The 15,000-nt window shown below is 47.0% G+C and overlaps 1 protein-coding gene across 2 annotated transcripts in view; it reads right to left on the reverse strand.

The window, feature by feature from the left end:
• fras1 (Fraser extracellular matrix complex subunit 1) overlaps window positions 1-15,000 on the reverse strand; it is a 97,556-nt gene that overhangs the window by 38,254 nt on the left and 44,302 nt on the right. For both annotated transcript variants that reach the window (XM_077000829.1, XM_077000828.1), the window contains exons 15-24: window positions 13,551-13,694; window positions 12,750-12,890; window positions 12,414-12,554; window positions 11,630-11,797; window positions 7,718-7,858; window positions 7,214-7,357; window positions 4,681-4,839; window positions 3,410-3,556; window positions 3,172-3,318; window positions 1,226-1,366 (exon numbers count right to left, since the gene is read on the reverse strand). In XM_077000829.1, the coding sequence (XP_076856944.1) occupies window positions 1,226-1,366; window positions 3,172-3,318; window positions 3,410-3,556; window positions 4,681-4,839; window positions 7,214-7,357; window positions 7,718-7,858; window positions 11,630-11,797; window positions 12,414-12,554; window positions 12,750-12,890; window positions 13,551-13,694 (1,473 nt within the window). The remainder of the gene's footprint in view (window positions 1-1,225; window positions 1,367-3,171; window positions 3,319-3,409; window positions 3,557-4,680; window positions 4,840-7,213; window positions 7,358-7,717; window positions 7,859-11,629; window positions 11,798-12,413; window positions 12,555-12,749; window positions 12,891-13,550; window positions 13,695-15,000) is intronic.

The raw sequence follows: 15,000 nt of genomic DNA on the forward strand, positions 1-15,000 counted from the left end.
GGGAGGTGAGAGGTTGAGGGGAGGTGAGGGGGATGAGGGGATGTGAGGGGGGTGAGAGGGCGAGGGAGGGTAAGGGAGGTGAGGGGGGTGTGGGAGGGTGAGGGATGGTGAGGGAGGGTGAGAGGTTGAGGGGAGGTGAGGGGATGTGAGGGGGGTGTGGGAGGGTGAGGGAGGGTGAGGGAGGTGAGGGGGGTGAGAGGGCGAGGGGAGGGTGAGAGGTTGAGGGGAGGTGAGAGGGGTGAGGGGATGTGAGGGGGGGTGAGAGGGTGAGGGGAGGGTGAGAGGGTGAGGGGAGGGTGAGGGAGGGTGAGGGGAGGGTGAGGGAGGGCGAGGGAGGGTGAGGGGAGGTGAGAGGTTGAGGGGAGGTGAGGGGGATGAGGGGATGTGAGGGGGGTGAGAGGGCGAGGGAGGGTAAGGGAGGTGAGGGGGGTGTGGGAGGGTGAGGGATGGTGAGGGAGGGTGAGAGGTTGAGGGGATGTGAGGGGGGTGTGGGAGGGTGAGGGAGGGTGAGGGAGGTGAGGGGGGTGAGAGGGCGAGGGAGGGTGAGGGAGGTGAGGGAGGGTGAGGGAGGTGAGGGGGGTGTGGGAGGGTGAGGGAGGCCGAGGGACAGCGATGCGAGCTGTTTGTACAATACTCTTCAAAGTGACAATTCAAAATGCTCCACACAGACACAAAGGAACGGATTAATAAAGCCTACTGCATCCCGACATCCATCACCTCAGGAAGGTGATATACAACAAAACCAAAACAATATTTTAAATGCAAAACATCATAAGAAAATTCTATTACATTTATCTAAAATAAAAAAAAACAATGTATTAATTGTGTGAGGGAAAATGCACTAAAGCACTAAAAGTGCACTGATAAAATAAAGAGCAGGGAGTGAAGCCTGTCAGCCAGCATGACCCATAAGCCTCCAACATTGACTCTTTGGTTCTCCATAATTAGCGGACACCTCTCTGCCATCAAGTGCACTTGGAGCAAGCTGGCCATTTGTAATGTGATGCAGCCTGTGACTCAGTGTGGGCAGATCTGTGTTTTCGTTTAACGAGCTGCAACGCTGCTGAACCTCCACCGCGTGAGGTCACAGCAGGTCAGCGAGCACGGGCCCAGACACGGACACCTGCATCTACTGAGAAGGACATCGAAGCACACATTCTAATTGCGTATTCTTTGGCAAAGGTTAGCTTTCGTTCTTCTTTCTTTCTTCTTGTTCTACACTCACTCAGGCATCTTTCGCCATCCTGGTAGGACCCTGGTGAGCAGGCTGGCACACAGACTCCGTTCTGCAGGACGTGGCCCTCCATGCACTGAAGGCAATCACTGTGAAGGGGGCCGCGGCAAGAGTTGCAGCTCCAGTCACACTCTGGGGACGACGACACAGAGATAAAGGGGGGGGGGGGGGGAATATAATGAGGAAGACAATAAAACAGGAAGTAGAGAGAGCCAAAGGCATTTTTATATTGTTACTATTATTATACCTATTATTATTTTTTTGTTTTATTAACTCTTAACTCCCTGAAATGTTACTTCATGGTCCACAAAGGAAACTATAAGCTATTGGATAGATATAGCTCTGAAACCCCCCACCCCTCACATGACCTCTGAACCTCACCCCTCAGATGACCTCTGAACTCCACCCCTCATATGACCTCTGAACCTCACCCATCATATGACCTCTGCACTAACCACTCTTCGTGCACACTTTTCCCCCCTCACTCTCCTTCATCTCCTTTGTGATCTGTCTATCCCTTAAGGGACTGACAGTTGTTTTCAGGATGGATATAGTCAGAATAAAGCTTCTCGTTAATGGAATATACGGTGGGTTTGCCTGGTCTAAATATATCTTATTTTTGTCTTGATGTCTTATTTATTTATTTGTTTGTTTTTTTACATTTCTTGCCACAGTAGGGTTATTTTATTTACATTTACATTTTTTTTGTAATTATCCAGAGCAACTTACATTTTTATCTCATTTTTATACAAGTGAGCAATTGAGGGTTAAGGGCCTTGCTCAGGGGCACCTCAGTCATGACCTCAGGTCTGGGAATCAAACTCACGACCCTCCGGTCACAAGACCAGTTCCCTAACCGCCAGGCCACGACTGCCTTTATTGATGTTAATATTAAACCAAGCTAGGTGATGGCGTTGGATCTATCACGAACAACATGTTGTAAAGACAAAACCTTTAAGCCAGAAAAAAAAATCTAAATCTGTCATCAATCCATCCACTTTACATTGCCCGTGATCTCATCTCTCTTCCTGCTCTCCACACGGAAGCATTTTTAACCCCTGAGCCAGAGAGGCAAAACAAAACAAGAAATACCACCAAAAACAGTTGGGATTCCCCAATAATACTGGAGCTCAGTCACCAGTGTTCTGAACTGGGGTAATGCTCTAAAGACACGCAGACCACACACAGCTAGGCACAGTGCACTCTCTCTCTATTACTGTCTTTTCTTTTTTCTCGTTTCATCTCCCACCACCATCCCTCACTACATCTCCAAGGGTTTAAAAACTAGCATTTTTCTCGTCTTTCTTTGAGTATTTAATAACCTTTGAAAGAAAAGAAAGAAAGAAAGAAAGAAAGTCTCTGAGTACCAGAGCCCCACCACTTTGAATCCTGCAATTCAAACGGAGGTAAATCTCATTAAAGCATTAAAGCGTTCTCTCTGTCTTAAAGGGAAAATGTGGACAAAGTACTGCAAACAATAGTTTCCTCTAAAAGAGTTTGTGATATCCAGTAATTAAAGAGCCGACTTTTCTTTGCTCATTATAGTCGTAAGGCATGTTCTTCCATCAAACATCACCAAAATGCAGTAGTTTAGTTTTCAAGGCCATAATGGAGTCATGAAGTGATGAGTGCTGGCTGGCAGCAGAAGACACACAGCAGGGGACTGGGGAAAGATCTACCATTAAACACTGAACTTGTTTCATATGCTTCATAGGAAGATGGTTCTGCCACACTGAGAAAGAGCTCAGTAAAACTCCAGTAACACACTAGCACACACTCTCTCTCCCTCACTCACACACACACACACACACACACACACACACACACACACACACACACACACACACACACACACACACACACACACACACACACACACACATACACACACACACACGCCATCATCATTTCAGCACCAAACAGGCTGCAGGCCTCACCTCTGCAGGCGCGTGTGCTGGTGTTAACGTAGTACTGCTGAGCACAGCTCTCATACTGACACTCTCCAAACAGCAGCACCTTGGCCGGGTCCCTGCAGGCCGTGCACACTCTTGGCATCTCACAGCTCAGACACTGGTGATCACATTCTGGGAAGGGACACACACACACACACACACACACACAATGAGGTAACATATTAAAACAGTGTCAACACTTGCAGTGTGCTGTAGTACTCACTTTGACATACGCGGTTTTCGTCAGCGTAGTATCCGATTGGACATCGAGGGCCACACCCCCCAGATGGGGCCAGCACAGCAGGGGCCACACAGGAAGTACAAGACAAAGGTCCATCCCCACTGCAGGCTGCACAAGAAGTGTGGCATTCTGGGAAATCAAGAGATGCCAACATTATGGTTGAGAGATGCCATAATGTTGTTTTTCCTCCATAAATGTTGTACTTTTCCCTCCACAAACATTAATGACACACTGTAATACAGCTGTATTCTTTGTTTTTTATGCACAGTGACATGCACTCCCAGAAACACCTGCACCTGTATTCAATGGCCATTGGCCTATAAATCTACATCTTCAAACTCATCCACCCCCTCCCTGTTCATCACTGCCCACTTTATGACCACAGAACACCTGTCAGCGGACGCCATGTGGGTGGCAGGCCAGTCTTAGCGCACCGGAGAGATGCAGCTGGCTATTATAGTCTGCCAGCTTACCACGGGCATGTGCTCGTGCCCTCAGTGAGACGTGCAATGTAGACCAAATCCAAACACCTTCAAAGGAGCCACTCACACTCAAAGACACACACACAAGAACCTTCCACAATAATAGAGACCTATAAAGGAGCGTAATCATTTAGATTATTTAGAGTAGAAGAGGTATCTTGGTATTAAATTCTGGTATTAAAGCTAGCCACTGCATCATAATAAATAACAAAGATAATTATAGTGTGCTAGGTCTCAGTCTAATGCACAGTGACCCAGCCATAATTGCACTTAGGAGGTGAAATCAGAGCCTCTAGGTAATAGAGCTACACACAACATTACGAGACGGCAGGGTGAGCATGTAGGGTAAGGAATAATAGACTCACCGAAGCCCAGCATCTAGGATAGATGATTCTAGAGGATTCTGGCAATGGCTGTAAAACTAGATCTACTCTAGACTACAGAGAATGTGATGGGGAATTTTTATCCGAGCAGAAAAGAGAGCAGATGCCTGCTGATGACATGCGGTCCTTGTTATCAGGGAAGGTGATTATGACGTATGGCACGCAGCAGAGCGGTAGGTCTTCATCTCTCCAGGGAGGACTGAGCGGATGGACCGTTCCAGGATCATTTCTTTCTCCATGTTCATCCTTCAACATGGTTTCACAGTTCTAAAAGCTAGAAGAACTAAAAGCAACATAGGGCCACCCCTTCCCCACAGATACTGTAGCCCCGCCCTCCCTCACGGCGTTGCTAATGGTGACGCTGACCACTCCTCCTGCATCTACTCACTTCTGCAGGCACCACGGTGCTGGTGGTGTCCCAGAGGGCAGCGTTCCACGCAGCGGTCTCCCAGCAACAGCAGGGTGCGAGGCCCCTTACACCACAGACACGTGGATCCGGAACCCTGGATGAGGTCGGCCGCACAACGCTGACAACTGTCCTGACATTCTGAGAGAGAGAGAGAGAGAGAGAGAGAGAGAGAGAGAGAGAGAGAGAGAGAGAGAGAGAGAGAGAGAGAGAGAGAGAGGAAGCAGAGACGAGTCCTTAATTAGTTTAGAATATCTTAAGCTGAGAAACTGATACTGGGCAGATCATTCTGCGGAAGTAGAAGGCACAGCGACTGGAGCCGTGGGGATGGGAGAGGACAGGTGGCATCTGATTGGTCGATCACCGAATATGTCTCTTACACACCACTTTGATTAGCAAGGTCCCAACATGTTGAGTGCAGTATTATATGATTCACTGTAAGTATCTGAGGAGCAACTTGAAATGGGATCTTGGGATGAGTTTTAATAGCAAGAGTGTGTGTGTGTGTGTGTGTGTGTGCGTGTGTGTGTGTGTGTGCGTGTGTGCATGCATGTATATGTGTATGTGTCTGAGACAGACGTGCATGTCTGTGTGTGTGCGTGTGTGTGTGTGTGTGTGTGAGAGAGGGAGTGAGATCCAAGCTGAGGTTTCCACAGCACATCCAGGCTGAACGACAGGTGAGAACTAGCATGGGAGACGACTATAGATGCTCAACGATGCATGTAGTCTTCACCCTCTGCTTCAGCAGACGGGGATGACATACCATGGTCCAGGTGTGCTTAGCCCCGGAGGACTAAACTAACACTGCTCTTTGTGTGTGCAAAGAAAACATCTAGACCCCCCTTCCCCTCCACCCCACAACAAAAAAAAAGACTCTTTCACAGAGAACAGTGTCTGTGACTCATAGTCGTGGACCCGTGGTGCGGAGGGAAATCCTCATACCAGTCTAAAAGTCCTGTTATCCAGCACAGGGTGGAGGAACTCAGAAAAAACCCTTCAAGAGGAACCCTGTAAACCCCTCCAACTTCATCTCATAATCTCATCTCATGTCATCTCAGGTGATCTCTGCTTAGTCCATCCATCCATGAGCCTTTACATATTAAACAACCTTCTCCTTCTCCTCAATCTAATCTGACAAAGCCAGATTATCTAATCATGTAAAGATGACTGATAGATTGCACCACTTATTCTTCTACAACATTCTTCTACAGCCCAATATACAACATTCTCCAACATTGCTCAACAAAACATTCTAACATTGATTATGGGGCTTCTTGGTGTTTGCCACAGAATATTAGACTGATGTGCTTTGGGCTATAGAAGAACCCCAGACATGGCAAACATGTAACTGACAAAGAAACCTCTCCTGGAAACACAGGAGACTCCAAACTGATGACTATAACTGAGGTTATATGTGATAGAGAACAGAAATGACAGCCAGACACAGCACCGAATCCTCATTCGCCCTTGCTGTCCGTCCTACAAACAGCTCGTCTGTACTAAGATCATCCCACTTAACAGCTCAACAGGTCAACAGGTCCTGGGTGAAGAACATTCTGGAAGAGCCCAGCGCTGCCCAGCCTGTAGCAGTCCTGGTGGCCTGGAGTTCAGTAGCTTGGACAGCAGGTTTTCTCATAGCAGGAGTAGATGGGAGCACTTGATTACGCCAGACAGATGAAAGATGCAGAAAACCCACGAGGCATTTGGTATTAATGGAGTGGCACTGAGGAGAGGATGCCTCGCCTGATAAATACCTCATCACTTTTTTTCACCCTCTCCTGCTTTCTTGGGGCGGATAATCAAAAACAACACGTTTGATCAATTTGTTTATATCACATCTGACCCCCCTCCCCAGCTCGCTAGCTTCGTAGCTGAAAAGGTAAGATTTAGCTGCTTACACAAGATTTAGCTGCTTACACAAGAAGGACTGGGCCAATATGTGTGCAGTAATTGCGCTCATCTGAGATCTTCTACTCGTACTAATCTGAGATCTCAAGACCAAAACCAAGTTATTTATGAATCTCCTTATTCTTTCTTGTTTTTCTTATATTTTTTAAATGACCTGTTATTTCAGACCTCTTATTGTTCCACTATCTATGGAGATTTATCTTGGCCCTATGTGCACATGTGCTGAGGCATTCACAACCAACACTTCACACAGACCGTGAGGTGTCTGTCCAGCCACAACACATCCTTATGAGATATGTCAAAAGGTGTAAACTCAAGTGTATGAGACACAGCTGCAGAAAGGAATTACTGAGCAAAGACAACTTAAAAACAACGTCTATTCTAGAGTTAGCTTGTTGGCTCTCAACTCTAAGACTTAACTGTTTTCAAACCTTTCTATTCTCTTGGTATTGACTTTTGTTTGGTTAATTTCCAGGGTAATCGTTTACCTGGACACTCAACATTCTCCTGCAAGAACAAAATCCTTCCCACCAGCCCAAACAGAAGAGGAAGCTTAGAGAGGTTTTGTAGGGCTGATTGGGTAGCATGGCAGGGACGATATGCTCACCATTACAGTCTCCCGTGGCATCGAGGTACTGGCCTTCAGGGCAGCTGGTCCTGCAGTAGCCATTATGGAGACTAGCATGAGGGGGGCAGGCAGTGCAGTCAGCCTGCGAGGCTCCAGAACATTCCTTACAGGACGGGTGGCAAGCTGGAAAGGCACAAACGCACGTAGTACATGTAAGCTCCTCAACAATGAAACAATGACATCATTCACTGCATATCTGCATAGCATAGCATAGCATATCTGCAGTTTGGGTTGCTGGAAAAAAGCTTTAATAGGCTATTGACAATTGGCTAAACTCCTCAAGTGGAGCTTTTAAGAGGGCAGACAACTTCTTGTTCATATTGATTCACAGACACAGATAGCATGGAACTCATCTTGAAAAGTACGACATCAAATAAGCCAGAGTCTTTTCTGAAGCTGTTGAGTCTTCACACATGATGAAGGACAGATTACTTCCCAAAGAACATGAGGAACGGCAGAGGAGAAGACAAAACATGTCCTTACCTTGGCAGGTACTCTCCTGGACATGGAAGCCACGGGGACACTGTTTGACACACTGCTCCTGGTGAAGGACACTGGGATGGAGACAGGAAGTGCAGCTATGGGCACTTCCTGCCATGCAACCTGTGCATGAGGCATGGCACTCTAAAAGGAATGTGAAAAAGTTTCCTTTCAGCAACAAAAATGGTTTTAGGTTTGAGCTGTTGTTTCCGTTCACCAACATTCTTCAGTGGGTAGAGCTTAAATAACAAATAGCAGAACTGAGAAACTGCAAATAGGCCTACTGATAAATAAAAATATCACTAACACGCGAACGTAAACCTTCACCTAGATGGACAAAAACCAGGTGAGAGAAATAAAACCAGGGAGATGATTATTTCTTAGGCCACTCATTCACCACTACAGATATTCTACACCAGGGGTACTCAACTGGCGGACCGCGGTCCGGATCCGGACCCGAACGCAGTCCTGTCCGGACCCAATCTCATTCCTGATTAACTGGATACGGACCAAAACAAAACCGTAACATTTATTTCAGGGCTATTGAAAAAACACTCCGTCACGAGTGTACGTTTGCCACCCCGCTCAACAACTTACGTTCGCGCCCCTCCCCCCCGTCACGAGTGTACGAGGGTCAGCGCGGCGAAAATAACGTAATCGCTGAGGCTCCGCGTGTGCGCGAGTGCCTCGCGCGCTGTCGGTTCGCGAGGTCGTGCACCTCTCGAATTTTGTAACTTCGCGCCGCGCTTCAGCGCAATGAACAAAGTCACGTTTTCAGGGTTCATACACCTTTATAAGGTGGAGTTCAAGCACTTGTACGTCACTTTCAAGGTCCATTTCAATATTTCCCAGCATGTTAAACATAATTAAGTTAAATATTTATACATATACTCGAAATAATTCGCTTTTTATCACATTATTTAATGGTTGTTTATTTTAAAAACGCCCAATCTTCACGTCTTCACGTTCTCATGTTTCGTCCTGGAATTACAAGAGGCTCGTATTTGTTAACCTAATACAAGAGAACTATTCAGTCAGACATATTTGTTGTGAAACCAAGTAGTTACAATTTCAAGCATTATAAAGTACTTTAACCTAAATTCCAGCACTTTTCAAACCTGAAACACATAGCAACATTAAAATTGGTCAGGTAAATGTCCATTCCACTGCTTTGAGGGGTGTTTCTACCACATATCGTTTCGGACAAAACACCACAACCCCCCCCCCCCCCCCCCCCCCCCCCCCCCCCCCCCCCGGACCTCAGGTCAAAGGTATCTGCCAAAATTGGACCGCGGACAAATTTAGTTGAGTACGCCTGTTCTACACCAATGAATGCATCAACCACTGGAATGTGTTAAGAGGCAAAGCTGTTGATCAAAACTCTCCCAGCGTTGACCTCTCACCCCTGAGAGAAGATGAAGAGCAGGCAGGAGCACACCAGAGGGCAACTCACAAGTGGACAGACAGGTATAAACACAACAGCTGACTAAACACGCATCTTCTCACACACACACACACACACACACACACACACACACACACACACACACACACACACACACACACACACACACACACACACACACACACACACATACACATACACACGCGTGCACACACACACACACACACACACACACACACACACACACACACACACACACACACACACACACACACACACACCTTTCTCTGTGGCCTCAGAAAGAGTCCGTTGCCCTTTTAGCCTTGATATACATTCCTATTTTGGCCGCCCATCCCAGCAACCAGCAGACCGTAGCTAAGGAGCTATCTATAGCTGTAATTGAGTTTATGCCCCCCAACAGGGAGCACATTAAATATGAACGTAGCACCCGTGTGGACTCTTCCAGCCAGGAGCAGATAAAGCAGTTTCTTAGCACAGAGCAGGTATCTGATGAAGGGCTCCACTGCACATCTCATGTTTGTACTATTCAGTGACATTTCAGCCCATGAAAAATGATTTGAAATGAGGCCTGGGAAGAATTGGAAAAGTCAGGTATGTATATAAGTCAGGAAGGTGCTGATTTACAGATGCAGGCTGAGTTCTGTATGAAGTGATTTGTTAAGATGGGCAGTAGCTTAATGATCCAAGGGGAGAAACAGATGTGCAGAATGTACTGAAAAAAATAACTGTTTACTTTTCATGAAGTTTCATTTTTTTCACTCTAAAGGTGACTTGTGTATAGGTAACCTCTTTATGTTAAACAAAATGTTCTAATGTATGAAATATATGTGTTTTAGTGTGGTTTTACACTAAAATAGCAAGTGTAATATCCCCAGAGGAAGCTTTTAGCTACTTGCTTTTTGGACATTCAAACATTATCAACACATACACACACACACACACACACACACACACACACACACACACACACACACACACACACATAAGTCCTTGGACAGGTTGTCGAACTGGAAAAGGAGAGGGATTTACACATTGGAATTTCCTGTGGTTGATATCTGAGCTGTCAACACACATGGACACGGACACACACACACACACACACACACACACACACACACACACACACACACACACACACACACACACACACACACACACACACACACACACACACACACTTTAGACAGTAGCCTTGAGGAAGCTCAACATTTATCTGCACACACAAGCTTAACACAATAGACAGCATTGATGTTGAGGGGACGTATCATTGATGTCTTAGAGTGGACGAGGACAGTGGACCCATTGATGAATCACTATATGCCCCAGACAATTTTCCACAGCCTACAATATCATGGCCAACGGCCTGTGATGGACTGGTTCTCAGACATATACTGTTTTAGGCTGATCAGCATGATCCTAATTTCATGATTTCTTAGTGATCTAACTCACTGCAAATGTACACTGCAATGAAAAACGCACGTCACAATACTCTACAAGTCACTCAGTGAGTTAAAGGATAATAATAAGAAGTCGTGCAAACAACCTTCAACATATCTTTCAATACCAGGATTCCAACATTCTCATTTGAGTGTTTAACTGGGCTCTGCTTTTCTTACTACTTTGCGGCAGTATATGGTGAGTAAGTGTAAATTACAGACTCTTAGCAAGTGGTTGAGTGTGTGCCTCGGGTAGGAAGAATTTCTGGCCTTTTGTGTGTTTGTGTGGGCATGTCTGTGAGAAAAGATAACCATTTGTCTTAATGCAGGAAAAAACACAGAGTAGAAGCGCTTCCCCTAATGGAGAGGGTTTGAGTAGACAGAAGGCCTGAGATCTGCTCAAGCGTCCTTCATCACCTGTAGTCCTGCTGCTTCCTGATCCAGGATCAGAGATAAGAAAACAGCAGCACTCAGGACAGCAAAATGTCCGCTTCTTTCACTTTAGCAAAGGCAACTCATCCAGACACGATCGCATGTCCGGACACGACTGCTGGGCAGCACCACCGGTTCAGAAGTCGCAACGCGGTGCTCTGAATGTACCACAGGAATCGGAGAGCTTCGAATGAGGACTCTTTCAGCCAGGATGTTCTATGGAGAAGAGCTGACCTAGAGAGAGCTTACCTTCAATCAAGCATACTCCAAACAGCAGTACTAATCAAAGCTTAATTACATTACTGATGTCAGGGGTTCTGCGTTGGATTACAATTTTTAAAGAGCCTTGGATAGGCCTGTGAATATATGAATGTGCACACTGTCCGTTAGATACTTAACCTACTATATCTATCAGCAATGAAAAATTTTAATGACTAATAAAAAGACTATTATTTATATATTTTAAGTTGTTGATGACTATAATTTGGAAGAATCAGACGCAGTAACCGATGAGCAGATCAATATGACGAACGTCTTCCCTGTGGTGGCAGCAGACGTCTAGCTTTCATTTAACAGTAGGAGGGCGAGAGGTGCAGGAGTCTCGTGGAGGGAGGGACTCACCTCGGCACACGTGTTCCACATCCAGGTAGTGGTGCGTCAGGCAGGCAGACACACAGGAGCCATGGGAGGCCCTCACGCCCCGGGGCTGCAGCACCTCCTCTGGCTTCATGCACCGGACACAGTCGGAGGGCTCCGGGCCCACACACGCACGGCAGGAGTCATGGCAGGCTGGAGGGGGGGAGACATGGAGGGAGGGAAAGAGTGAAAGAGCAAAACACACACACACACGTACATACTCAATATGGCACTGGCTTATTGCAGCTTGAGCCAAGCGCTCACACACACACATACCCACATGTTCAGAGTTCAAGAACCGAGGTCCCAGTCACTTTTAACACTGTAACTAATACGCCTTGGTCACGTTTCATCTAAGCGTTCATCTGCTCAGAGCAGGCATGTGTCCACTCGCACGTGGCCTGCTGTGCTCTCAGACACACTCAGACACACACATACACTCAGACACACACATACACTCAGGCACAGCCCTCTGTATCCTTGGCTCTCCCAAGCTCTCAGCAGGATCAAATTAATTCAAATTCAGTTCATACACACTCCATTGCAATGCCTTCCTAGCTAAAGAGAGAGCATGAGTGTCATAGCCAGGTAGAGGTGTAGGCCAGCCCCTATAAACCCCCAGGTAGAGGTGTAGGCCAGCCCCTATAAACCCCCAGGTAGAGGTGTAGGCCAGCCCCTATAAATCCAGTACTTCCTGCCTGCCTGTACATTCAGATCTTAACACAATGCTGAGTCAAATATGGCAGTGAGCAGAAAGGCAGCTCGTTACCGTGGCAGCGGCCATCCCTGGAGAAGAGTCCCTCTCCACAAGAGTCCACGCACTGGCCCCCGTGGAGGAGGAGGGGGCGGGGGCAGGTGGAGCACTCAGACGCCGACGGGCCGGAGCAGGAGGCGCACGAACCATGACACGCTGGGGGAAGCCGGGAACAGATAAGGGTTAAAGGTCATGCACGCAATTAGGCGCAAGTCTTAGCTGAACTGGTCAGGGTTTGGCCCAGGATATTACAGAAATTTTAATCCTCAGATGCCTTCCAAAAGAAATTTGCCAAGAGACATGGCTATAGGGATACAGTAGTAAATATGTCACGTGAAAGCATTTCCTTACTTTGACAGCGGCCGTAGCCGTCTTTGTAATGTTCATCCGGACAGTCAGAAATACATTTCCCACGATGCAGTGCATAGCCACTGGGACAGCTCAAACAGCTTGGGTTGTCAGGGTGACAGGTAGCACACGATGGGTCACATGCTACAAAGTAACCAACACACCAATACAAGCCTTAATGTCTCAGAGAAGGTGAACTGATAAGCTGGTAGACAGACACAGCTGCATACAGGACTGTGTCAACACGTCATCCCTTTTCAAAGTGGCATGTCTAAACAAGATCCCACCCCTGAAAGTCTACAGCCAAGTTCTCTACCGATATCTTGGGACAAGCGTGGCATCCTTCAGCATAATTGGTGGTGACGGGCACTAGGAGTGCTATGTGTGAAACCCCCCCCAACCATTGAGCCAGCATGCCCGTGTCACAGTTTGCCCCCTGGGTTGACGTTTGTACCCTGGGTTGTCATCCGGCAGGCTTAAGCCTTTTTGCACACAGTCAGAGAGTTATGCGTGTTGGGGCAGTCACTTGGCCACACACGGCTGGATCTAAACCCCCAGAGGAATTCAGACCCACTGAGGACACCAGACGTCTGCTTGACTGTTTATCGTCTGGTTACATGTTTTTGCTCTCTGCACCAGTAAGAAATTATTCTTTTTTTGTATTCAAGTGAAAACACTGGCAGGCCCTAAATACAGAGCTTTGTCACTGTGAGGCTGTTTTCTCGTGGTCTGGTCTCTGCGTGCTAATGTGCTAATGTGCTAATGCGCAACCTAGTTTCTTGTAGAGATGCACAGCACCATTACCATAACAGTTGCCCTTGGTGACGTAGAAGTGCATGCCACAGTCTGCAACACACACGCCGTCCTTCAGCAGGTGGGCGGGGTCAGAGCATGACAGACAGTCTTGACGCCCTGGCCCTCGACATGAGGAACAGGAGTCATGGCAACCTGGAGAGAAAAGCCAGTTAGAATCAAAAAGTTAAAAAGTGAGGCCACCGGCACCAAGGATGGGGAACAGACTGCATCTATTCAGGGACAAACTGTGATCGATACGCACTGGTCGTGTTTTGGTGAGAACATCTTGCAGTGTGATGCAGAGTTCATGCCAGTGTGAACTGGAACAAAAGAAACTCTGGGCCCATAAAGACACACACACACACACACACACACACACACACACACACACACACACACACACACACACACACACACACACACACACACACACACACACATATATACGCACACAAACACGTACGCACACACGCACGTGCGCGTGCACACACACACATACACACACACACACACACACATATACGCACACACACACACACAAACACGTACGCACACTCGCACGCACACACACACGCGCGCGTGCACACACACACACAAACACACATACGCACACACACAAACACACACACACGCACACATAAACACACACACACACACACGCGTGCGTGTGCACACACACACACACACACACAAACACACACATACACACACACACACACACACACACACACCCAACCCAATTACAGTACCCCCTATTCACACGGCCTTTACTGAACCACACAGTAAGACGTCTACCTCATCTAATAAAGGCCTTGACTAAGGACTAAATTAGCCTGAATTTTCCCTTGATAAGGCAGGTGACCTACAGAGTTCTAACGCTTAATCACTTCAGTCTAAGCAGCACTAATAATCAAAGCATAATTACTTTCCTGGAGTCAGGGTTTTTTTTTTTGCATTGATTTAGCATCAGTGGACAGCTTGTAAAAAGAGGTGCCTGAAAGTTACTGGTGTGAACATGAAAGAGAAGATCAATCAAAGATATGGCAAAGCATCAGAGAACATTTACATGTGACACTTTCTTATACATGTCCTGAAATGAGGTTACTACAGCAACGCCAGCTCGGAATATTTCTCTTGTTCCCTCCCGCCCCTCCTCCTCATGAAAAGTGATATGAGAGTCTTCATCCCGAAGACAATACAGGACAGTGTTGTGAGTGGCAATCCTGTTCAGTGAAAGATTGCAGGCAGCAAGATGATAATTCGTCCTCTGCGTGCCTTCTGAGAGCAAGCTGTTTGTTTTACACTCACAGGTCAGTGACATCAGCTCTGCCCCAAGCCCAGTAAAGGAAAGGCCCAAACTGCTAGCCCATAAAACAGGAGAGTGCTGGCAGACTGGATAAACACAGAGTTCCAGATGCAGAATTGGCTGTCTCACAGGTAACAGAGAGTTATGGAGCAA

Source organism: Brachyhypopomus gauderio, chromosome 3 (assembly GCF_052324685.1).
Source record: "Brachyhypopomus gauderio isolate BG-103 chromosome 3, BGAUD_0.2, whole genome shotgun sequence".
NCBI classification, from domain to species: Eukaryota; Metazoa; Chordata; class Actinopteri; order Gymnotiformes; family Hypopomidae; genus Brachyhypopomus; species Brachyhypopomus gauderio.